The sequence below is a fragment of the Zalophus californianus genome, chromosome 8, assembly GCF_009762305.2.
Source record: "Zalophus californianus isolate mZalCal1 chromosome 8, mZalCal1.pri.v2, whole genome shotgun sequence".
Taxonomy (NCBI): domain Eukaryota; kingdom Metazoa; phylum Chordata; class Mammalia; order Carnivora; family Otariidae; genus Zalophus; species Zalophus californianus.
In genome coordinates, this window is record NC_045602.1 from 80526727 (window position 1) to 80551793 (window position 25067).

The 25067-nt window shown below is 49.6% G+C and overlaps 1 protein-coding gene across 1 annotated transcript in view; it reads left to right on the top strand.

Annotated features, from left to right (window-relative positions):
* The window catches only part of NPAS2 (neuronal PAS domain protein 2), a 151065-nt gene that overhangs the window by 114151 nt on the left and 11847 nt on the right, over positions 1-25067 (top strand). Inside the window, exons 8-16 of the mRNA XM_027622741.2 lie at positions 7532-7650; positions 8350-8432; positions 9200-9306; positions 11375-11522; positions 13441-13525; positions 16321-16462; positions 16966-17075; positions 19227-19316; positions 23153-23299. Of these exons, the coding sequence (XP_027478542.1) occupies positions 7532-7650; positions 8350-8432; positions 9200-9306; positions 11375-11522; positions 13441-13525; positions 16321-16462; positions 16966-17075; positions 19227-19316; positions 23153-23299 (1031 nt within the window). The remainder of the gene's footprint in view (positions 1-7531; positions 7651-8349; positions 8433-9199; positions 9307-11374; positions 11523-13440; positions 13526-16320; positions 16463-16965; positions 17076-19226; positions 19317-23152; positions 23300-25067) is intronic.

The following is a 25067-nucleotide window of genomic DNA, read 5'->3' on the forward strand; positions in this document are numbered from 1 at the left end:
AAGCACCAAGGGAGGTCAGGGGGCAGGGGGAACAGAGAAAATGTGGGCAAGAGCCACTCGTGTCTTCTGTGGAAAAGAAGGAGCAAAGAAGTGTAAACAGGCTTCAGTTTGGCTAGTTGGAATCATTTCAGTGGGCTCTTGGGTAGAGGGGCTGTCTCTAGTTGTCAGATGCCTGGGTTGGGGTGTGGGCTCTAGATGGGTTGGTTTGCCTATGAAAGGTGCACGGGAAGGTGAGTCATTCACTATTTCTAGGAATTGGCCAACCCAAAAAGGAGCAATTCCTTCAGGGTCGGCAAGGCCCCAAATGTCAAAGTATCAAATACAGATACTAGAAAATGTGGTTTGTACACAAGCCACCCCCTGCCACTTCCCTGAGTTCCCAGGCATGGCAAACACTTAAAAACAATGTGTAAAGTATAGAAGAAAACGGACAATGAAAACTGGTTTTATTTTAATAGAATCCCTGCTCACACTTCAGAGGACTTCATAGGAAACCTTACTCTGGCCCATTATTGGGAAAAGTCCTCTCATTTCTGTAGGGCTGTTTAGTTTATGGGGCATGGCCTGGTCCATTCTTCTTTGATGCCTGTCAGAAAGATGCAAGGCTCTCATTTTTATAAATAATGGAGTGGAAAGGACGGTGACCTTTACTCATCTGTGAGCCTACGCAGTCCACGCCTGGTACATAAATAAGGCTCAACACAAGTACATTGGCCTAGACTGAGGCTCGGTGATCTTGGCCCCACACATACAGGTGGTCGGGGACAGCAGCAGGATCCAGACCCGACTTCTGACTCATAGGGAAATCGGGCTTTTCCTTGAGAACTGATAATACAGCTCTCCTTGACAGACCCCAGAGCCCACCCAGAGATAGAGCCCCCAATACACCTTTGACCTTGAATCCAACGTGAAGATTAAATTCACTTAAGTACGTGCTGGATAAACTGGCCCGTGTGTAACTTCCAGTGATTTGTGAATTGTCTGCACTGGAAGGCCTAGGCAACCGTGCGTGGTCAGTGTGTGGTCATCCTTGGCCTCCATTTGCTCCCTAGTCTGTGTCCCCCGCCACCAAGTTCCTTAGCCACCTGGGCTCCCTGGGTGTTCCCCGAGGTCCTTAACCGGACCCCTGACTCAGGCATCGCCGCCAGGACTGTTCCTGCCCCACTCTCTTCCCTGCCTCTTGTTCACTTGATCACCCAGTTTGCCTTAAGGCTGATGGAGGCATGGGCTGCAACTCGAAAACCATGTCTATAGCAACCCTTGGGCCGTTAACCAAAGGCAGAAAGGGAAACGTGTTGGCTGTAGGGCAGGGAAGACGGGATACGGATCCAGAGGGAGCTTTTGGTGACCCTTAAGTCACGTAGATGAAGACACCATCTGCTTGCCTGCTAACCCACATAACCGCTCAGCATTCGTCTGCCCTGTCACGGGTAGGAGTAGGCGGGGTTAGGAATTTGGGGTATGGAGAGGCATAAAGTCACCTTTGCCCTTGTTAAGGCGATTAAACTCTCTGGTTGGACATTTCTAGATTCACCACCTTGCCCCCGTCCCTCTGACCCTCTCCGTTCACCAGGGCTGCGTAGACAGAGCCACCGTTGCCCAAATGCGTCAACAAAATGGAATTTTCCCCTGCTTCACTCTTTGCACCTCTTGGTCACTCCTTAGGACTTCATCATTTGCTTCAGATGTTCGAGGCAGGGGAGGGGATGGAAGACAGGATTGCACATCTTTAACCTAGATTCTTTAATAAACATGAAGAAGTACATGTCGGGAAATGAGACAAGAAAACAGCTTTCCTAGAACTGTTTCACTTTAGGACAGTTTCTAACCAAGTCTGTGAAAAACATCTTGAAGGGATCCGAGCTGAAATACAGAAGCACGTGTCTCCTCCTCTTCCCCTAAAAAAGCCTACTGTGTGATCTCAGCCATGTGGCCTGGAGATTCAGGGAGGACCACTGGTGCGAGCAGCCCCTGGTCTACCTCTGCTCTTCGCATCGTTTCCAGAATGGGGCTGAAGTGAAATTACTTTTTTCATTTTTTTAAAATACCACGAACAAATACACCGTTCAGTCTTTTTCCTTCTCTAGTCATATAGAGGAGCCCCTGGGTCCTCTCCCAACCCCCACCCAAGGCCCGCGGTCCCACCCCCCACTTTTATGGGAGAGGAACTGGCCAGATGATTTTCCAAGGCATAATGAACAGTCTTTGCTTTAAGGGGTCCTAATAAACAGGTTCCAGTTCCTGAAAGATAAGTTCGTGCCAGGAAGAAGGCAATCCTCTATTTAAGCCCTTGCTCCTCCCCCAGACTTGGATTTAAATGTGCATCTGACTGAAATCCAGAAAGCAGTATTTCAAAAGTTGCTGGTGTGGTTCCAAATAGGTCACCCTCAGCAAACATTCCACTCTGGGCTTTCCAGAAACCACACACCAGAGTATAAAAGTTTCCTTGCCCTTATTTTACCTATTCGCCTCTTAACCACACAACCAGATTTGAAATACTGGCAGAAAGGGAGGCTTTTTAGCTTACAACACTCGATTCCGTATGTTCCGTGGGATTTCTGTAGGTTGCCTCATTTTAGGGCTTTGGGGGTTTTGTTTTTTGTTTCCCTGAGCTGAATTGAGATTTCTCAGTTAGGGGAACAAAGCCACACCCACCAGACCTCACTGAGAATGGAGACGTGAGCTGAGCACAGGAAGGAATGTCTCTTCCATCTGGCACAGGCCCCCAAGAGGCAAGAAGCAGAGTGTCCCCTCCACCCCAGCAAGGAAGTGCCACATCCTTCTCTGGCAGTGGGCATTGCTGCCAGATTAGGTCACAGAGGAATTAAGATCGCGATAAAGAACAAATTGTTACCCAAGGGCATCGTCCCACGTGAGCATCTAGAGCCCATATTGAAATGGAGCAGTGAGGAATGGTCAAACATTTATCAGACACGTCCTCCTGCTTGCTTCAGCCTGGGAGCAGGGGCACTTCTATAGACGTGTGAAGTCATTGTGATAAAAATGTGCACAAGGCGTCCACTTGGAGGACAGGGGGCGACAGCTTGTGGGAAGTTCACTTCCCTGAGCCTACGTCCACACCAACCATCTGGTGGATATCTTGTCAATGCAGTGACAACCTCCTGGCCCCGAAAAATACTCATTTTAATTAACGAACGCCAAGGGAAAGGAGAAATATTTAAGTGAGACATACATGTTCCCATCGGAGTCATTTTTTCAATCCAGCAAATTGCAAACCCCTAGCTCTCTTGTGTGGCTCTCAGCTTCTCTCCAAGCTCGTTCTTTCTGATCCCAAACAGCACTGGCCGAAAGAAAGCACAAACCACACTGATTGCCCCAGCAAGTTAGGCAGTGCCCCCCGGGGCCAAAAACCAGGCAGCATTATTTTGCTGCGGCTGTCCCGAGAACCCATCAGGTGAAACATGCCATTCTGTGCAGAGAAGAGAGAAGAGCCCGAAAATAGTGCTTAATGAGCGGCAGAGGATTTCTCATGGATGTGCAGGAAATTATTTTTTCCTTAACAGTCCAACACTCTAGCCCAGACGTTTTGGACATTTATCATAAATGAGATTTAAGAACTTTTTTCTTCCTTTAGTGAGCCTCCCGATTGTTTCACGTCTTCCTGGACACCTTTCGGCTTTGAATTTTCGTTGGTTCCGAGAAGTGCTGAGAAAGCGATTTGTCACTCTCCGTGTGGACGATTAGTGTGTTTTCCTACAGCTGTTGCAACTAATTTATCATGAGCAGGCCATCTCTGATCAGAATACTTAATAGTTTAGGCCTGATGACTGGACCAGTCCTGAGGAATAGTCGGTACCCCTTTTTCCATTTGTTTCTGCTCCTTTGCTGTGAACTATGTTCACTATCCCCACCCCACTTCTTCCCCGTTCTTTTCTACCCCTTTACACACACGTTTCATGCCACCCGAGACCTCCCTGCCTGCTCGGTCATCCTCACGTTCTTATGACTGACTTGGGAGGTCACCTTTGTCATCAGACAGATTTGGAAGCCAACCCCAGGTGCCAAACGAGAAGGACTTTAATCACTCCTATTCTCTCGAGAACCTCGGGGCTCTCTTGTGTTCAGAATCCCTAGCATGCCCGCCCAGGACAAAATTCTTCCAGGGTCTCTAAAATTAGAGGCTGTGATGAAAGTTCAGGAGCAAAGAGGGGCTTGATCCCCGCATGGACCCGTTTAGTAGTAGGAAGACCAAAAGCCGAACACCCTTTTGCATCTTTCCAAGCGTGAGGCCCCCTCAGAGCGGGGACTGCTGTTGCTGATTTGCAGCAGACCTTTCCCGGGACCTTCTGACCAGTGTAAAAGCACTAGTAGGGGGTGAGCTAGCCCGAGGGCCAGTGGGACCCAGGACCGTGCTCCACGGCACCCTCCCAGAGTGAGCCAGCCTCCAGCAGCACCAGGCTGGGCCACACAAGGGGGAGCCACCGTGGGGTCTCAAGGCCTGTGCGTCAGTTGCTGGCTGGGATCAGAAGGTGCCTTCTCCTAGCCGGGTCTTAAGCTGTGGTCTGGAAGTGCTATGGAAGGTCATCTCATCGGAGGCACATTCAACAAACACATGTGGAGCACCTGCTGTGAGCAAGACGCCTGCTCAGGGCAGGAGACAGAGAACTAGACCCTGTTCCTCCCATAGGGGAAACCTATCTCTTTAGCTCTGAGCAAGAGAAGATCAATTTCAAGTAAGATGACCCTCGGAGCAAAAAATGTAGCAAGTAATCACTGCTTTTATCTGTGGTGTGAGTGCTGTGTGTGTGTGTGTGTGTGTGTGTGTGTGTGTGTGTGTGTGTCTTGGAGTGGCGGAAGCAAGGAGAAGGCTGATGAATAGGGCTGCGCCGGCATCGACCGGGGTAATTCTTCCAAGAGGCTCGGGAAGCCTGCTGTAATTAGATATGTTTTTTCTATTACTTAAATTGAAACAACTAATTAAATCCTTAATTAACGTTTTTTAACTACTTTGGGATACGAAGTGCCAGAGAAGTTATTCTAAGTGCTAAGTATTACCATGAAGTCCCAGGGGGCAGTTTGCTCCTGTGTTGACTCTGGAATCTGCTAGGAGGCTCCTGCTGTGAATAAAAGTCATTTGAAACGCAACTGGCAAAATGTTTCAAGTATCTTCTTCCCCTTGACTTCCCCCCAAGGTTTTCCCCTTGGCCTCTGTTAAAACTTTCACCCTTGATTTACCGTCACCTTTGATCAAGCCCTCAGCTGCTTCAGGTTTTGGGGGAGAAAGCTCATTTAGAAGAGGAGTTTCCTTGGTTCTGGAGCCCTCTGTAAAGTATCTAGCTTCTCTAGCGCAGGCTGTAAGCAATAATGAAATTTCCCCTGCGGGGAGCATTTTCATCTTTAAAACCTTAGCAGTTCTAAAAGGACTGATAAAATTGCACTAAGAGGCAGCCAGGCCAGCAGTAAGCTGCAGAACATTCACTTAATTTCCATGGTCTCTGCCCCTTGAAGAAATTGTTAGGGGCTGGGGTTTCCCTACCCCACGCTCTTTCCATTCCCCTGCCTTCCTCATCGTAAATCACTGATGAAGGCACTTACTGACAGAGCCCATGGATCATTCCAGCAAGGCACATGGTTTAGAGACAAATGAGAGAGACCGTCTCTTAAAATTCCCTGGAAGTCCATGGAAATTTGCTTAGAAAGCCTAGATTTTCTGAAAGGGTAGGGAGAATTTTATTAGGTCTTTATCTGGCAGGTGATGTCTCTTAGCTTCAAGCAGAGGATACTTCACATCTGGGAAATGTGTTAATGTCTTTTTTTTATTATGCAGATGTTCACATCTGCAGACCCTTCCCCTGTGAGATTGCTTTCTCTTCCCTGCGTGAATGCCTTGGCTCACCCTACACATTAATCTGCAGTGGTCTAAGCCAACTAATGACAAATGTAAACTCTCTAGGGACCACCATTTCCTACTTTGCCCCCTTTATATTCATGTTTGGAAACATTCATATTAATATGTATGTGAATGCATTCAGAGAATATGTTTGGTAAAATGAATTTATTCATGTTAGTGGCTAGAAGACCACATTATAGAATCACTTAGAAACCTACGAACATATAAAACAAAAATTATTGGAAAGCTAAAATCCAAAGAAAGTCTTGCAGATTCATTTTAGAATGCATTTCATTTTCTGTTGCTTTATATGTTCTCAAATTGGAAAACACAACTATGTTTAAATCTACCAGTTCAGAAATGTACTTAGAATTCAGGATCTGGTTCAGGATATAATCAACTACATTTGAAAAAGAAAGAGGTAGGATAGATTATCTAGCGTAATGATCCTCAATCCTGGCTGCATGGTACTAAATGTTGCAGGGCAGGGGGGAGTGGGGGGAGGGGGGCTTTTAAAAGTGCCAGTGCCTGGGCTTCCCACCCAGAGTTCCTGAATTAACAGAGCTGGGAATGGGGTCTGGACAGCTGGGAGGCCACGGAGAAGGTCCCAGGGAATCTGGTGTGTAGCCAGGTTCGAGAATCCCATATACATGGTCCACCGACTTTTCTCCTATTTAACGGGTTCTTTTTCCCAGCCAGCATAATCCACCTAAAATAGCAGAATTGTTCTCTGGCCCAAAAAGTAAAGCAGTTCACCACAATCACCGTGAAGCCAGGTCTGTAGCTCCCAGGGAAGATGGTGGCTGGTACCAGCTGGCACCTCCCCAGAGGGCATGTGGGGGCCTGTTCTCAGGGCCCCCGTGGTGGGCACAAGCCTTGAACAATCCCCTCTCTGCCCTGGGAGAACTCCAGGCTCAGAGTCGGAAGACCTGGCTCAAGTCCTTGCTCCATTATTACTACCCTGAGCGACCTCGGTTAATACATGTGAGCTTTCTGGGCCTCCACGGCCTCATGCGTAGACTAAGGAAAGTCATGCCTTCCCAGTGAGAAGAGGAAGGCACTTGTGAACAGGTGTGTCCCCTGTGCAGAGCTACAGAACTAGCAAGTTTGTGGTGGACACCGTGTGCCTCTGGGGATCCCCCTGGAGCCTGAGGCCACGTCCTCAGTCGCACCGGCCAAGCCCAGCATCAGCCTGGCTCCCGACATGGGCTTTCAGGGGGGAAACCCTCGAATACCAGGGGTGGGAAGGGGGGGTTGTCAGCGAATGCCAGGGGACCCATCAGATCAGAAACCACGTCTGACTGTGGAACCCGCCCTGAAGTGAGAATGCAGGCCCTTACTGCGGAGTGAGGCTGTCTCTCCTTTTGTAGAACATTTTTCCCAGTACAACAGTCTAAGTGGCCGGAGGACTCCTGGAGATGAGAGGCGGGGGAGTCTGCCGGCTACTCGGATTCTAGCTCCCTTCTGCTGGGTGCAAGTAACTTCAGCAGCCCCTGCCTCCCACTTCCTGCACAGGGAGGGTCATAGCACCTACCTGAGCAAGGTGTCCCGGAGCACGAAGGAAGTGACTGTATGTTCTCGAAGCCCTGAGCGCTGGTGCTGGCTGACAGTGAGGCCAGGTAGGGGTGTGCCGCTGTGCCACACAGGCCTAACCTGTCTGTCTGTCCCCTCCCGCCCCAGTGCCTAGCCCCTCTTGTAACGGCTTCGACAGCACCCTTTCAAGGCCCTGCCGGGTGCCGCTTGGGAAGGAGGTCTGCTTCATCGCCACCGTTCGCCTGGCAACACCCCAATTCTTAAAGGCAAGTACCCGGGAGAGAATTTATCATGTAGAACTAGTACAACTGAGTCACGTTTGGTTATAGTTAATTAGCCGTCTTTATGGGAAAGAATAGGATTGCAATGACGCTGTCACTGACTTCGAAAAGTTGAAATGTCTGGCTTCTATACCTGTGACAGCCCCACCTGCCCCTTGCCTTAACTCTGGTTTCCTGCGAGGGTTTTGGCTGGAAGGCAGCCTCGGCTGCTGCTCAGCCTGCAGAGAGGCTCATTTGCAACTCTGTCGACCCTCCTACCTTTCACTACGGATGTTAATACCACTCAGGGCAGGCCGAGGTGAGGACCCAGTGTCAAAACTAAGGGTTTGTCTGTATTCTGTCATCTGTGATTGCTTTAACATCCATGGCATGAATGTTGAGTTAAATTAGTCATTCAAATTCAGATGAAAAGCCATTTTCCACATGTTTACCACACTTCTAGATAATGGGAAGGGAGTGGTGTGACATTTTGGCTCTTAGGTATTTTTCCCCAGCTTGTGAAATAAATTTAGTATCAGCTAATACTGAAATTAGCTACAGATGATGAGTTTCAGTCCAACCCAACTTGGAGACTTGCTCTCAATGATTTTAACTTCTGTTATCCTTCTACCATGCGTTCTTGAACAAACCTAGGGTGAGCATCTGGCACCCTGAGCAACATTTTTTTTTCCCCTTCTAATACAGGAAATGTGCATAGTTGACGAACCCTTAGAGGAATTCACTTCAAGGCATAGCTTGGAATGGAAATTTTTATTTCTGGATCACAGGTTTGTGAAAAGAAAAACATATTTGGGTTGGGTCCTTTTCAAGTGTTTGTTTGCATGAGCCAGGCTCTCCTTGGGAGAGAAAAGTCGGGCCTGGTCCCTTCAGGGAGAAGGGCTTTCTGGCAGCAGGAAAAATCATTCCCAGCCAAGAGTGAGGCGGCTTCCCTTCCACTGCAAGTTGTCTGTGGATATGTTCTGTGTTTGGGTCAGAGCATCTCGGGAGAGCCAGGTGCCACAGCCCAGGATACGCTCCTGGGATACGCTCACCCCCACACCCACCCCTCGGGACCCTCTCCAGCTCCCAGGAAGGCAGGAGCAGATGGGAGAAGAGCAGAAACTCTTCGTCTTATTTCACTCAACACCTTTTTGTCCCTTTAATTCAATCTTCTTTCTTCTATAACATTTTTCACAGTTTAAGGATGAGAAATCTCCCCTCCCCACCCTTTAACTTTTTATTATGCTTTGGGATTGGACTGACCCAATCTATAGCTATTTTTAATTATTCGGTAATGATAAAGTTTATTATTATTTAACCCAGGTTATGCCAACGTAACCGAGTATCTAAATGCCAGAAAGTTTGAGCGCTTTGGAAAACGCAGCCTCTCTGGTTTGAACGATTGCAAAATTATTTTCCTGTCCTGGTTCTTGAGAAATGAGGCTCTGTGTTGATCGTTAAATGTGCAAACTGTCCCCCCTCTGGATGGAGGTACTGCCATTGTGAGTGGGGCGGGGTACTTGCTCTGTGACAAGCTGTCCCTATTGCTTGGCAGAGCCCCTCCGATCATAGGATACCTGCCTTTTGAAGTTTTGGGGACGTCGGGCTATGACTACTACCACATTGATGATCTGGAGCTCCTGGCCAGGTGCCACCAGCACTGTGAGTACCGCACAGCCAGCCAGAAGGCCTCCAGCACCCTCCACGGAGCCCAGACGGCACGACCCTTTGGCCCTGGAAGTCTGTTTATTGCTTGGTTTCTTTTTGAGGAGGAAGCCTTTATTTTCTCGGAAATGATGTAGGAGTGGGGTGGAGGTCCTTCTGTGGTTTGCCCCTGGGTTGTGTTTCCAGCTGGAATTGACTTTCTCCATCTCCTCCCACCTCCCGTCCATTCTCCACCCCCCTCCCAGCACCTTCCCGTACCCTTCAGATATACAAGCTATTTTCATCTGACTTAAGAAAATAAGACAATGATGGTCATTTTTTCTAAGTTACGCAATACATTTCGAAGACAAAATACTGAATTCAACATCACTGCTTTTTGCCAACAGACATATATTGGTCACAAGCTATGGGCCAGGTACTGAGCTAGGCCCAGGACATAAAGATGATCAGAATCTCCTTGCTGTTCTGTAGGAGCAAGGTCTAATGGAAAAGCAGAAATAGGTGACATTATAGGATGCTGTCACTGCACTGGAGGGGATGTGCTCAGGATACTGGGGGGCTCACCCAGCTGGGGGAGGGGATCAGGGAAGGCTCTGTGCCACAGAAGAGGACAACAGGGGGGCAGAGGTAGGGGAAGTAGGACTCATGATGTGGGGGGCGTGAGGGAGAATGACCAGCATATCTGGATTCTCATTTAGCAAGAGTCATCAAGAATTAACCTTGGAAAGCCATATTTTCCGTGCCAAGTTTTAGCTTTAAACAGGAACATTTTTCGTCATCTTGACTTCTGGATCCTGACATGAGAATTGACCACCAACACTGTGTTTTGATAGACGTGCTGTCTGTAGCGCCCATTGTAACTGTCTCTTCTCCGCTCTTCTAGTCAAAGGAAGAATAGGCTCAAGTCCATCGGGATCCTCCGTTAGAATCTGAGGCTAATCTTTACAACGTGAACCCCTTGCTCCTCAAAGTGTGCTCCTCGAGCAGCGGCAAGGGCATCACACCGAGTCAGCTAGCCTTGCAGATTCTCGGGCTTTCCCACCGGGCCTGTGGAATCAGAACGTCCATTTTAACAAGACCACCCCCTCCCCACGAGTGATTCGTGGGCCCATGAAGGTTTGAGAAGCAGGGTTACCTCGAGCCTTGGCTGCTTCTGACCCTTCTAACGGAGCAAGGCAACCCTGGGGGTAGAATTACCTTCATGATCTGCAGGATTTGGCCCAGGGCTCAGGCAAGACGTTCTCCGTCTGTGGAGCCCATGCCGTTGCTCAGCTGGGCTTCCTGCCTCTTCAGAGATCACATTCTCCAAGGCAGTGGCTCCCGTTGTCGCTTTGGTTTCCCAGGCGCAATACCTGTTATCTGTTACCTGTTTGCAGAATGAGGTGCTAAATCCCAGGCACTGAGGCAGTGACGCAAACTGTTCTTCTTCCCTAGACCCACAGTCCCAACCTTCTGCCCCGCGCAGGCTAATACAACAGCACGCATGCACGCATTCTGTTCTGGACACACCCTCCCCCGCCCCCCGCCAGAAGCCCACCAACAGACTTAACCCTAGGGGGCTCCACGCAGCCCTGTGGCGGTGGGGCCTGAGCTGGAAGGCATCCGTAGGCGACTCTCTCATTTAGGACCGCGTAGACGAAGCATGAACTGCTGACTGACAGTCCCCGAATCCCACGCCGAGGTTGCGGGCTGTCAGATCTACTTGGGGCCCGGCTCTCCCAGCGTCTGGATCGTCTCTCCTGTGCTCGGCTCCCACAGCCCCAAAGACAGCTCCCCCTGAAGCAGGCAAACCCAGGCCTCTTGGTAGTTGGGGAAATCTGCCCTTATCTGAGGCTCTTAAGCCTTTGAGCATTTCGGGAAGCATGCAGATTGTTCTTCCCTTATTTAAGAATTCAGTATCATTTAGTGGGATCTTGATAATCACTTAAAATACAGCACACCTGGAGAAGTGCACATTGTCTGGCACGGTGTATCTGAAAGCTTCTATTTTCAACAGTACCTTCTGGGGGAGAGATTGTTTTCATATCAACGTTCACTACATGCAGCCTCTGTTTTCTGCCTACAGTGATGCAGTTTGGTAAAGGGAAGTCCTGTTGCTACCGGTTTCTGACCAAAGGCCAGCAGTGGATTTGGCTGCAGACGCACTACTACATCACGTACCACCAGTGGAACTCCAAGCCCGAGTTCATCGTGTGCACACACTCAGTCGTCAGGTAAGGGCTGGGGCTGGGAGGGCGGGCGAGTAGTCCCAGGTTCCCAAGAGCCAGCGAGCCCTGGGCTTGAATTCCTCCACGGGGCCCGAGCTATCCTCTGTGGTTCACAGAGTAGTCTCCAGAGCTCAGCTTCTTTCCAGGGACACACGCAACTCTGTTCCCCGCACTCCCCACCCCCGCTGGGCTGAGGATTCGGTTCAGCCCCTCTATAGGCCGCCAGGATGTGACTTCGTGAGTTATTGCTTCATTGACCTTCTTCCACATTTTCCCTTCATCTCCATTCACCCCCCCCCACCTTCCCTTGTCACTGTTTGGAGAAGAAAATTAAAATTTTGCCTCTAAATCGCTCATAGACCTAGTCCCCTCTATTTTTAATGCATTAGAAGCCCCTGCTAGCAACTGAGACAGCGCTGGGAATAGAACCTGACTGCCCGGGGTGAGGCTTTCTGGTGGTTCCTGGTGGCCTCGGGGAGCCCCCCAGCCCAGGGTGGGTGGGCAGAGCTTCCGAGGGAGGCCGCGAATCCAGCCTTTCCTAGACACAGGCTCTGTAAGGCCACGATTCCCAAAGGTAGAGGAGAAAGGTCATTCGTGGGGTTTTTTTCCCCCTGACTGCAAAAATTTTAAGGACATCAATCAGTTTTAAACTGGTCTAGAGAAGAGCATTTGAGCAGAACAAAGAAAGAAAGGTCATACATATATATATATATATTGAGGTATATATGTATACATACATGATAGGTAGATGGGTGATAGGTAGATATACGTACATATGGATACTACACATACATACCGCATTTTATATATATATATACATAAGAGATGGATGATTGATAGGTAACATGTAGTCAGGTGGGTAGACCGACAAATGGGTAGATACCATGCATACATACATGCACACACACACATGCATATATACAGTCAACAAGTAAATCTCTCTTCTTTTAATAAGTGGGGAGAAATGCTGGTCTTTCTTGCCAGTGACCCTGACCGTCACACTGCATGCCACTCTTAGGGACATGATCTTAGCTTCTCGGCCCACCCTCGGGCACTTCAGCAGCCAATGGTTTCTGAAGACAGGCCAGTCCCACCTACCACCACCCAGCCTGGGCCTTTGCCACAGGGTCTTTTGGCCCCAGGGAAGTCTGGACATCATCAACATCTTGGTCTTCAGACTCCGCCCTTGACCCCGCCCTTCCTCTCCATCCTCTACCTCCCAAATCTTGGAAAGCAACTCTCAGAGAAAGTAGGGAGTGAGCTAGTTAGTAAATAAGGTAACAAGCATTCCAGAGGCCCCAGAGCCACTGTCACTTCCCAGGGTCCCTCGCCCATCTTGTTCCTCCACACATGAGGCAGAGGCCAGAGCTGGGGGCCCTTTGGCCATCTCCACATTGGATGGATTTCCCCACGCTATTTTAAAAGTGGGCCCACAGACAAATCAGTGCTCTGGGTCTAGATCTAGATTTGTTTGAGAGAAAATTTCCAAAGGTTGCAATTACTTAAAAAAAAAAAAAAAAAAGTCATTTGTCACTTCTCCGTACACATAGTCCAGACTAGGTAGGTTTTAAGAAAGGCTTCTGATTATTCAAAGGCCGAGGCTTATCCTGTAGATGAAAATACGTTTCTAAAGACAATTATGCTTGGAAGTTTCAGGGCATGGGGAGAAGATAAGTAAGGGAGAAGGGCATAAAAACACCCTGGAAAGGAAAATATTTGGGATGTCCCATTAGAAGTCACCCCAGCAGCAGTTAGGCACAGAATGAAGCTCCTTCCTCAAACAAGTGACAAGACTAGCCTCCTTCATGGTGACGATTCTGGGGTGGGTATCACGGGGGTACCTCGATGTACCACACACGTGCTCTTTGCTGCTGCCATCTGGAACATCCCACCTCCTGCTGTGGTCTCTTGATTTCCTGATCAGTTATGCGGACGTCCGGGTAGAAAGGAGGCAGGAACTGGCTTTGGAAGACCCATCACCCGAGGCCGTCCACCCTTCAGCGCTAAAGGTACGCTGATCCCCACCAGATGGCTAAAGGCCAAGTTTGCCTAAGTAAGTTCTTCCATGAGTTGTTATAATAAAAGTAGTACTATTTTTATTTGCTATGTTCCCAGTACTATTCAATGCGTTCCTTGAGTGTTCACTTGTTTGCCATCATGATATTCCTGCGAGGCAGGCGCTGTTACTATCTTCATCCTTCAGCGAGGTACAGAAGCACACACAGGCTTTAGCTCACATACCTGAGGGCGCTGAGGGTGAGAACTCACAGAGCTGTGTAAGAAACAGCCTCTGGACTCAAAGCACCATCTGGCAACTTTCCATCCTTACGAGAGCAGCGATAATAAATCCACTTTGTATCTCCTCCCACAGATAAAAAGCTAGGGGCTTATTCCGTCGTCCCATTGAGGTGTGGAATAATTTGGGTGCCCTTGTCCTTCCCTTAGCCTAAGTGCTGATGCCCTGCCTCCGGGACCCAGGCCTCCCACGAGGAGACTGCCCCTCACACAGCCTCCATGTTGTCAATAGCAACGTGCACTTCCTACTTCTGGGTCTGCAGGTCTTAGGTAACAGCCATGTTGGGGCCAGCTTCACGTCAGGGAGCTCTGCTCGCGGAGGTGTTCCCCTTCACAAAGGCTTACCTCCATCCTTCCTCCGCACACGGTTCTCAAGTCCCCTCTAGCCAGGCTTCCCCTATCTCTGCTCCTGGACAGCTGGAGGGAAACGTGCAAGCAGACCAGAGCCCTGTTCCTCAAAGGTCATTCTTCAAGCAGACACTCATGTTGGGAGAAAAGGAGAGAAAGGAAGGGAGGGAGGGAGCATTGCATTTTATCAAAGCCAAGAAGCCATCCGTTATAAGATCCACCCTTATATATCTCTCAATAAGAAAGAGAAAATGTTGTCGCCAGTCCATCTGTGAAATAAGGAGTTCTTTTTATCAGTTAGAAGACACGTCCCAATTTCAGATATGTCAGAATGTAGGGGAGAAAGTGTCTCTTATCATTGGTGACACGTGGTTCAAGTTCCAGGCTGCCCAGCGACCTAGAATCCAGAGATTGGCCAGAAGCTGCGCAGCAGCAATGGTACAATGAAAGCATCTCTGGTCCATGAGAGTTGAGTTAGAGGGAAGGAGGAAATCACCTGTAAAGCCCAGAGAGAGCCATCAGTGTCCTGGGCGAGCCTCCCCTGCTGTCATGCCAAACGGCAATGTGTCGTGGGGTGATCCATCACCAGCGCACTGATACGACACACCTGTCCTTGTTTATGGACGTGTTTATTACCCAGCTCTGTCATATAATGCATCATGTATCATGTCCGAGAACAGAATTAAGCTGTTCATAGACAGGTGTTAGACACCCCATACATCATGGCTCATGAACACGTGCATGATGTTGTGCATCATCCAGTCGGAAATTCATTCTCGAGGTTTCTGACCCTTTGGGCATCCTAGAACCCAGTGGAACTTCTCATAAACATGCACATATGTATAAACACATGAACACAATCTCGGGCTGCCCCTTTTAAAGGAAAAGCTCCGGGACAGTGTTTTTCAAACTATCAGTGGTAATGGACTCTGTTTAACTTCAAGTCTGTCACCGACCAATGCTTTTGTAAAATGCAAATTCCCATGCTTGGGTGTGACGTGCAGCTCTGTCAGATGGCTAGAAAAGTCTCTCAGTGCTCACTCTCACTGTCTGTCCATACTTCTCTGCTGACTAGGAGCACACAATTAGCTGTGGGCCAGGGCCCCCACTCCGAGGGGTGTATCTAGGGGAGACTCTGTGACTAAGCAGCGGAGTCTCCGAGTTGACATTTAGCACAGCAAATCCAGGCACATCCTGTGATTCTGTTTTGCACAACGGACTGTAGGTCACATGTCAGTCATCTCAGCCCCCAACTCCGGCACACACACAGTATCCACCCTCTCTGGAGCCATGACTCAAAAGACAGAATAGCCACATAGACTCACACCCAGAGATTTAAGACCTGAGACTGTGGGACATAGAAGAGCCTATCCAAACAGCCTAGTAATGCCACCATCCTCCTATGACTGGATAGGAGCATGGCTCAGGAGAACAGGCATTATGCTTCTTTAGCTTAAAAATTATCCTAACTCAGCCTGTTGTCTTACACTTAGGACTCTAAGCCGTGCAGGATGGAAAGATGGCTTCTCAGGGTTGGAAGGGCACAGTTGCTTTCTCATCACACAATACTTGAAGTGGGGGCATTCTGGGATCCAGGATCAGTTAGGATCCAAGAATCAGCGGATGGAAGATCATTGGCCCTTTGCCTCTTCTCCACTCCGGGGCCCTGAGGCTGCAGAGGAGAAGCAGTGGGGAGACTGTGTGGGAGGTGCTCCGAAGGATCCAAAGGCATTGGTTTCATCAGAGTATTAACAGTTCGGTACACCAGCAACCTCATTTCTAGAACTTGCCTCTTCTCCCCTTCTGGGAAAGCCAAGATTCTGGGCAGTGAGGTGACAGTTTTAAGGAAAAAATAAAATGCAGCATCAGTTATGAAAATCTAAAAAATCAAAGTCCAAGGTGAGAAAGCATAACAGATCCTGCTTATATAAGGCCACAAGCCTCTCAATGACGCCTAGATTATATATATGTACAAATATTCCACCAAAATATGTCAGGACTTATTTCCAAACAGTTCCCATCTTTCTCTCTACACCCTCCCAATTTTTCCATACAGTTAGAGGAGAGCTAAAGTCATGTCATTCATTCCCACCATCTTGATGCTGAAATTGTGTGGGTGTGTGTGTGTGTGTGTGTGTGTGTGTGTGTGTGTGTGTTTCAGGACAAGGGCTCCAGCCTGGACCCTCAGCAGCACTTTAACGCACTTGACGCGGGCACCTTGGGCCTTAACACCAGTCACTCACCATCAGCGTCCTCCAGAAGCTCCCACAAATCCTCGCACACGGCTATGTCAGAACCCGCCTGTGAGTGAGCTGCCACAGATGGCGAGGGGGTGGGCGCCCCATGTGGGTCCAGGGTGGTCGGGGCACGGAGCCCTGTGAAGCGTCCCAGGCCTGAGCAGAATCAGGGCAGCCCATGGCTACGGAGTGAGAGCTGCCTGCCTGTTCACACTCATTCTTGCTCCCTTTCCCGTGGGCTTCCTGCCCTCCCCGTCTCCCCACTCCCAAACAGACATAAAGCAGGTGACACACAGACCCTGTAGCCTGGCTGGGCTTTAGTGACTCTGGTGAGGTGTGAGATCAGGCAGGTGGCTGAACCAGGTGGTGGACATGAAGCGTGGGCATGGTTTGCTGTCATCTGCCTACTCCTGAGGTTAGAAGCTGACAGAACTTGCTGGACTTTTCTTTTGTCAGTGATCCCAACCAGGCGTTTGTCTAACGTACACCGTAGTCATTGTTCCCCTGTTTTGATAAGAAAACTGTTAAGTCTGTGTGGGTCGGGAAGGTGACTGGGTGCTTTCTTACAGCCACTCCGAGCAAGCTGATGGCAGAGGCCAGCACCACGGCTTTACCCAGATCGGCCACCCTGCCCCAAGAGCTCCCTGTGCCAGGGCTCAGCCAGGCAGCCTCCATGCCGGTATGTGTGTGACTTGAAACTTCTCAGCCAGGGGTGCCCCAGTGTGCTGGGGCTAGCTAGACCCCAGGACAGCATGCTGCATCTTCCCAGAGAACCAACTGTACCTGAACACTGAGAGTGTGGGGTCGTAGGCAGGGGTCGGAAGCCAGGTCATTTAATTAGCAACTAATTTGAAATGTTTTTCCTCCAAAATCAACAGGGATGTATAGTCAAAGAATGCAAAATCCAAATGAGATTTAAAGATTAAGCTGGAAACCTCAAACCAGGGGTCACACCCCCAGAGTCTCTGAGGGTACACAGGACCCTTCCATTGTGGGTACTGTTTCACCCCAGTGGAAATGTTTGAGAAGTCTGTGTCAACAAAAATGTACCTCTGCATATATCAGGCAGTGTCCGTGCTCTATACCAGACCTCTCCAGAAGGTCAGGGAATGAGTGGCCTTTTAGAAAGCATGCTGGCTATATGCAAAATCACTGATGTTCAATTCTCTGGTTATCAGTTGCCTCATAAGGGATCACCTCAAACTGAGGGGTGTAAGGCAAGAGTCCTTTCTCACATTCACGGGATTCAAAATGAGCACAGTGGGGCTGACTCCTCTTTGCTGTCTGGTGTTGGAGGCCTCACCAGGGGAATGGGGAATTCACATCCCAGGTGTATGTGCGCTCACTTCTGCCCCCCGCCCCCACACCCCGGGCTGGGCTGGGCTGACTGACAGCTGGACCCACCCGACACCATCCACCCTGGACTTACACAGGCCTCTCCCTGCCTTAGAGCAGAGCTGCTCCCAGCACGGCAACTGGGTTCCAAGAAAAAATGTCTGGAGAGGGGGCTTTCCGTGAGAGCCGGGCAGAAGCTGCATGGCTTCCTATGACCTAGCCCTGGGAGTCCCACCGTGCCGCCTCTGCCATTCCTCTTGGTCTGAGCAGTCGCAGCTCACCCACAGAGATGAACATAGACCTCCACCTCAGGATGGGAGAAGTGTCCAAGAACTTCAGGGGCCACATCCAGGTCATTGCCAACTACCTCATACCCATCCCTCACTGACATTTTGGGAATGGGAGTGAACATGCCACCTTCCCGCTTGCCGTCTCCATGAAAGTTATACACGCCCTACTTGAATCTTGGGTGACGAGTTTTATTTTCAAATCAAACATGACAAAGACCATGAATGCCATTCTTCTCGCACTTGGCTGTCCAGTAAAACAATTTTCTGCCATTGATGGAGGCACAGTCCTGGTCCCTCCCTGTAGTGCTGGAGACGCAATCGGGAGACTCCACCCCAGGCTCTGGGTGGCCCTGTGCCTGGGATTTCTCACTCAAAACCAGGCCTCCTGTTGTCACTTCCTCCCAATGTTGTCCTGGGTGACACTTCCCATTTGGGCTGCCTTCTATGGTCCCTAGTGCCTGAGGACAGTTTGGGAATAACTTCAGAAGAATCCTTGGACTTTTCTTTTTAAAACTCTCATGAACCCATGAAGGTGAAGTGTTTCATTTCTTGTTTCTACACATTGTCTTGCCACTGTCCCCCTGCCCTGTCCTGAGTGATCAGGAGACAAAGTCTATGACTTCCCAGGAGTCTCTCGAGCGGATCCCAGGCAGATTCTGGTGAAATTGCACCAGTATTCACTGCCTGGAGGAATGAATGGATATAGAAATGCAGGGCACTAATGTGCATCTGTCTGTCTGAGTGCTGAACAGAAAGCATAAGGACCACACGCAAAGCCAACACTGGTTATTAGCCCAACCCCATTCATATGGCTCCATGACACTAAGAATTTATCTGTTTGGGAAAAGAGCAAGCCAATCCACCAAGAATGGAGCCTAGAATAGAAGGCAAGGGAGGCGGGTGGAGCAGAGCTGCCAAGCTCTGGTACATCGCAGTGGCTTCGCAGGGCACACCGTGGCCTCCCCATCCCGAGGGACTCCAGGACCTTGCTCAAGATCACGCTGTACCCTTCACCAGCCATGTGTCGGCTGTGACTCCATGTCCTGCAAGGGCAACAGCATAGCCTACCTTCTAGAAGTGAGCTCTTCACGCTAACGCAGAGGGCCTCCTTTAAGCCAGAGAACCCAGCTGATTGAGAGCGCCCAAGGACCTCAGGAATGGCCCAGAAGTGGTGTTTGTTAACAAAGCCCCCCTCTCTTCCCCAGGCTCCCCTGCCGGCCCCGTCGTCCTGTGACCTCACGCAGCAGCTCCTGCCGCAGACCATCCTGCAGAGCCCCCCTGCCCCCATGACACAGGTGAGTCTGGGGCTCAGGAAAAGGGAAACCTGGTGGTCACTCTTCCCCCAAGACATAACACACGCTTGAGTGGGGGGATGCACTGTTGCCCAAGTATATGTACCAAACCAAGATCCTGAAATGGGGAATGTTTCTCCCCATGTGCCCGTGGGACATGCTGAGCTATGAACTCTGTCCTATACCTGTCCCCTTCGGCCATGATCCTTTCCTTAATCTTCGTTCATCTTTCTGCCACTTTTCTCTGTTACTCTTACTTTATGACTCCAAATTGATTATGTTATTTTAGGAAAAGCTTAAATTAGGCCAGATGTCATAGGGAGACTGCAAAATTATAAGAGCTGTGAGTCCGGTACTATTAATATCATATTGAGGTGGGTTTTTTTGTTTTTTTGTTTTTTTTTAAGGATCATGGCTTTGCTGAGTAATTCCTTCTTTGTTTCAGCAACAGTCAGTGAGTTACTATTTGGGTCGGGCAGTGAGCGAGCTTGAGGGGCACTGTCAGCCCTTGCTGTTAGTAGTCAAGGTTCAAGGGAGGGCCGGGCATATAAACAGACCAACCTCCACCGCAGGGTGCGTGTGTTTACAGAACCAATAAGAAAATAGCACTCCCCCACACACCCAGGAGGTGATGCCTGAGCTGGGTCTGGAAGAATGGGTAGGAGATTGCCAGGCGGAGGGCCCACAGGGAAAAGGGACGTGGGTCTGTGCTTCACAGGGAGTTTTAGTATTTTTTTTTTTTAAGATTTTATTTATTCATTTGACCGAGAGACACCGGGAGAGAGGGAAGACAAGCCGGGGGAGAGGGAAAGCGAGAGGGAGAAGCAGGCTTCCCTGCTCAGCAGGGAGCCCGATGCAGGGCTCAATCCCAGGACCCCAGGACCATGACCGGAGCCGAAGGCAGACGCTTAATGACTGAGCCACCCAGGCGCCCCTCGCAGGGAGTTTTGACAATATGCACCCTGCTTGAGGCCAGGCAGGCAGCTGAATGAAGCAGCAGTCCTTCATTCTGCGGCCCGGGAGGGCGGTGGAGCTGATTGGTTTACATTCCGCTGAGGCCAGCCTCCGATTTCCATTCCTTTACGGGAGTATTTAGCTTGGTCCCACTCCCTGGGCACAAGGGGTCCTAGGTCACAGCAGCTCACCAACTGGCCGCACTCTTGCCAAAGTGTGGAGTTCTGTGTCAGTGCAAACCTGTCTATAACATATGTCCCATTAACAGCGGTCTCTAATGCTTTCCTGGAATAAGAAACACACCTGCTAGTACGTGCTCCTCGCTAGAGTTAGGCTGGGAGGATGTAAAAACGACTCATCTAGAGTCAACTAATTAAAATCATCTATATTTGTCCTCATTAGGAAAAAAAAATTCTCTTCAAATTTCCAAGGCACATTTGGTATGAAATTAGTAACTTTTTCAATCCAAAGGCACCTAAAATGAGAGTCCCTCTAACTTCTGGGTCTTGCATAAGTAAAGGAATTTCTTTGTTTTATAATGCATAATGATGTGATTAAAGTCTTCTTCAAATTCTGATTTTTCATGTATGGAACATCATTTTAATTAACAATAACAGTTCTTAGTCTGTTAGGCATATTATACTTAATAATAACCACATTCTTTAAGACATTCTTGCATACTGCTGACCTTTCAAGTCAGATGGTTCTTTTCATACCTGCTCCATGTAAAACAATGGATTCTACCATTTTCTCTCTTCCCATTCACCAATGTTATCATTCTTGCACCCTATCACAGAAAGGGGGAAGAAATAAAATCCAAAATCTGAGAAATGATGATCTGGGTAGCTGGTGGTTTTGCTTCATACTGTGTTTCTAAAATGTCTGTAAGTTAGCATAAAGGTCTTTATCAAAAAGGCCATGATCAGGAATAGAGCAAGAGACTAATGCTTGGGTGTCCTGGAATGCCTTGAGAAAATCAGAATAATACTAGAAGTTACCTAACACTTAGGAAACACAGTGCCGGCCCCTCCCTGACTACCCAGCCCCCTCCTGTTTCCCTTTGGAACTAGCTGGGCAACCCAGAGTGTCCTCTCTACTAGACATGCAAGGCATAGCCCCGGAGTGTTTCCTGACTTTGTAGAACCCACCACGGAAGCTTTTGTGTTGTGTTGTTTTTAATTTCATACCTGGTAGAACTCCTTTTCTTTCTCAGTCGAATTCTCTTTCAAAATCCCAGCTCAGTTTTTTGATCATTTACTTTCTGCTGAGGTGTTTGCTGATACCGTCTGGCATAGCACAGGTATTTTTAAACTCATGTTGAGCAGCAGAACTTTTTCCTTCAAATGAAGTCTGAAGCCAAAGATGCTCTGATTGAGGTGGAATTGGGAGGCGGGGGGGGGGTGGGGGGGGTGTTGCTAGCAAAACCTCTTGGCCTCACCCAGCTCCTGAGACTCCGGATTCACATTTTGTCCCCTACCACCTTCTGGCTGTGCCATCCCAAGCAAGTCACATGCGTGACGTGGGGGTATGATGTGAAGGATTGGTGTCCCGCCTCTGCTGGCCTGGGGCAATGACTTGAAAGTGTGGGTCTCCCCAAATGGCAGCACCCGCCTTTATTATTCGTACTGGTTCTTTTTATTATTATTTTGCCACTCCCAAAATTGTGGTCAGTGATTCCATCCTTCACTGTACCCCAGCTGTATCCAAAACTCTCCCAGCCTCCTTGCTTTTCCATGTATGGGAGGTCAACGGGCAGAGGAAGAGTCTCTGCAGGTGTCTGCAAAAGACAACGGGCAGGAAATGGATTAGGGAGATTGTTGGGATAGAGATCGCGCGGAAATAGAGGTTTAAAAAAAAAGGGAGAAGAGAAGAAGATAGGGAGAGAGAGAGGGAGGGAGGAAAGGAAGGGAGGAGGGAGGGAGGGATGAGCAGAAAGCCCCAGGCCAGCAAACACAAGAAACAGGAATTATTGAGTGCCCCAAAGAGCCGAGAGCAGGAGTACCGACCTCACCTGCCATGATCCCCCACTTTCCTCATGTTTCCTGTAAGGAAACGCCGTATGTCAAGGTGGACAGGGAACATGGGGCAGAGATCGCCTGTAGAATCTTCCCATAGCCAACCTCCGTCCCAGGAAAGGGGTAAGAGGTAAAAGAAGGTGAAACTTGGTGCCCTTGTGCAAAGCACTTACCAGTGTCCCTCCTATAAGGTCGCCCTCTGCCAGTGTTACCCTAAGGACAAATGCCAGGTGATTGTATGACTCTTTTCCTTAGTTCTTCTGTGCACAGATTTCTAAGAAGTTCATAGCAGCAAATGAGCCCGGGGAAGGGAGGGAGGGTGATAAGGCCTCCATGGCCCACGCCTGTTAGGAGGGCAGCCACCCCCCTCCACCCCCGGGAAATAACAAGTTCATTTGTGAATTGTTACAGAAGAGCCCTGCTTTCCAGGATCAGATTTAGGATAATGATAGGACCCCAAATTGCCTGCGAACTGTCACCTGCTCTCGGATGCACTGCTTTTGATGTTCATTTCCAAAACCATTTGTCTAACCAAATTTGGAATATCAGTTTGTGAGCACTGCTTACAAAATCACGTCCGGATTCTGTGACCCTCCCGGACTGCCACGCAATACATTAGACCTGCAGATTCCAGTGGGCCTCGGAATAGCCCACACGGGGACCCCTGGAACGCCCAGCCCTCATCCAAAGCCCCTGTGCGCTGCTGAGCTCCCCAGCAGTGAGTCACTCAGTAGGGATACCAATACCAGAACGGGCGGATAAGGGACCAGAAATGAAAGTGGGCAGGGCCACTCAGGACAGCAGCAACATCGGTCTGCAAGGCTGAAATGGCTCTTTCATCTGGTTGTCTGTTTTGACTCCACCTTCAAGTTCTCAGCACAGTTCAGCATGTTCCAGACCATCAAAGACCAGCTAGAGCAGCGGACACGGATCCTGCAAGCCAACATCCGGTGGCAGCAGGAAGAGCTCCACAAGATCCAGGAGCAGCTCTGCCTGGTCCAGGACTCCAACATCCAGGTGATGCCCCTTCCCGGGCCAGTGTCTGCCATGGCCTCTGTCCTCCCTGCCGCCCTGTGATGTATTTACCCATCCTTTTAGGGTGGGCGGGACTCCTGCCAAAGTCCCTCTGTACTGCCCTGATTGAGTCCTGCTCACTAAGCATATTGAAACCTCCAACACCAAGCACAGGGAATGAATCCCACCTCCTCCATCCCCAACTCCAGGACAAATGTGAATTTCCCATGACACCCTCCCCATTTACCCCTTGCTCTGTTGGGCACATAACGTCTATATATCACCTGCATTTTCATTCATGAGTGGCGGTTGATCGCCCTGCACTGATGCTGCCCTCCCTCCCATGGGGTTATAAACTTCCAGCACCTGTGTAACTGCCCGGGTTGCTGGTGGGGGGCATGGGCATGATCGTGCTGTTGCCTCTCATCAAAGCGTTAATGGAGAGACATGTGGGAAATGATGAGGATCTGCACCCTGCACCGAGGGGGACAGCAGAGAGAGCAGGGACTGAAGGTCAGCACCCTAGCATCTCCAGGCCACCCCATTTGTGGCATGCCCATGGTGGCACTCTGCATGTTCTGACAACAGCAGCTTTTAACTGTGACACTGTGCCCTGGAGGTCGCTTCTTTGAATCCTTTTAACTGTGACACTGTGCCCTGGAGGTCGCTTCTTTGAATCCTTTTGAGAGATTGTGTTTGGAAGGAAAGCTGTGTATACTAGATCTCTTTCAAGGATAAATGATTTTTACCAAGTTTCACTTGGATCAGTCCAAGACGATTTTTCTTCCCAATTGCATTCTTTTGACCCAGGCTCTAATTGTGAATGTAATTCTAGCTCACCTTGGGAGTCTGCCTTGAGAGCTCTAAGCATTTGCACCCCCTCTTAGGAGAGGCAGAAGGAAGCAGAAGAGTACCTCGGAGAAAATGGCTGGAGCCCGGGACCTGTTGCTTCCCAGCACGGTCCACACAGACCCTCCCGGGGGCGACCGGCAGGCTCCGTGCAGGGCGCAGCGCCCAGCTGGTGCGTGCGGAGATAACGCAACGCGTGATGGGGCGGCGTTGCTGGGCAGCAGGAGACACCTGCTGCCTGCCATCATGCCTCCCGGGGGCCCCTCAGAGGCGCTGCTGGCCGGCTTTCCGGACACCCCGTGCCCCTGCACAGACCCTTGGCCCAGGGCTGGCTCTGCAGTGGGAGGACCGAGCTGGGCACCGCACTCACAGCCCCGCCTACGGGGTCAGGGGCGGAGCGTCCGGCCACGCCCACAGCCCTGCAGCTGCCCCGCCTCCTCAGCCGCACCGAAATGGACCCAGGAGAGGACCACTGTTTACAGGGAAAGAAATGGAGTCATCAAGGTGTCAAAGTCCCTTTTTACTTATTCCTTCCCAGCTGTGATGTTTCCTCACTGATCCAGGGCCTGATTGGCAGAACTTGCCTGACTCCAATTACTTGAATGGAATTTTTACACTAACAGGAAGGGGAAAATTGAGCCAGAAACTGCTAAAAGCAAGGTAGGCGTATGAACATCCTCCTCAGAGCCCGGGCTTTTCTATTTCCTGCCTTTTCCACATTCAAGCTGAATTCTAAAATAACAGGCGACACAAGGTTATCTCTTTCACTCCTTGTTATAAAGAATTTTTATTTTTTTTCTCCTGACCAATGCATTTTGTTACCCCCCAAAGTATATATGCCCACAGAGCACCTGAGTTTTGTAAGAGTTGATGTGGAAATCAAGACCTCCAGTGTGTCCCTTCCCTGGTTTCATTCTTGTGA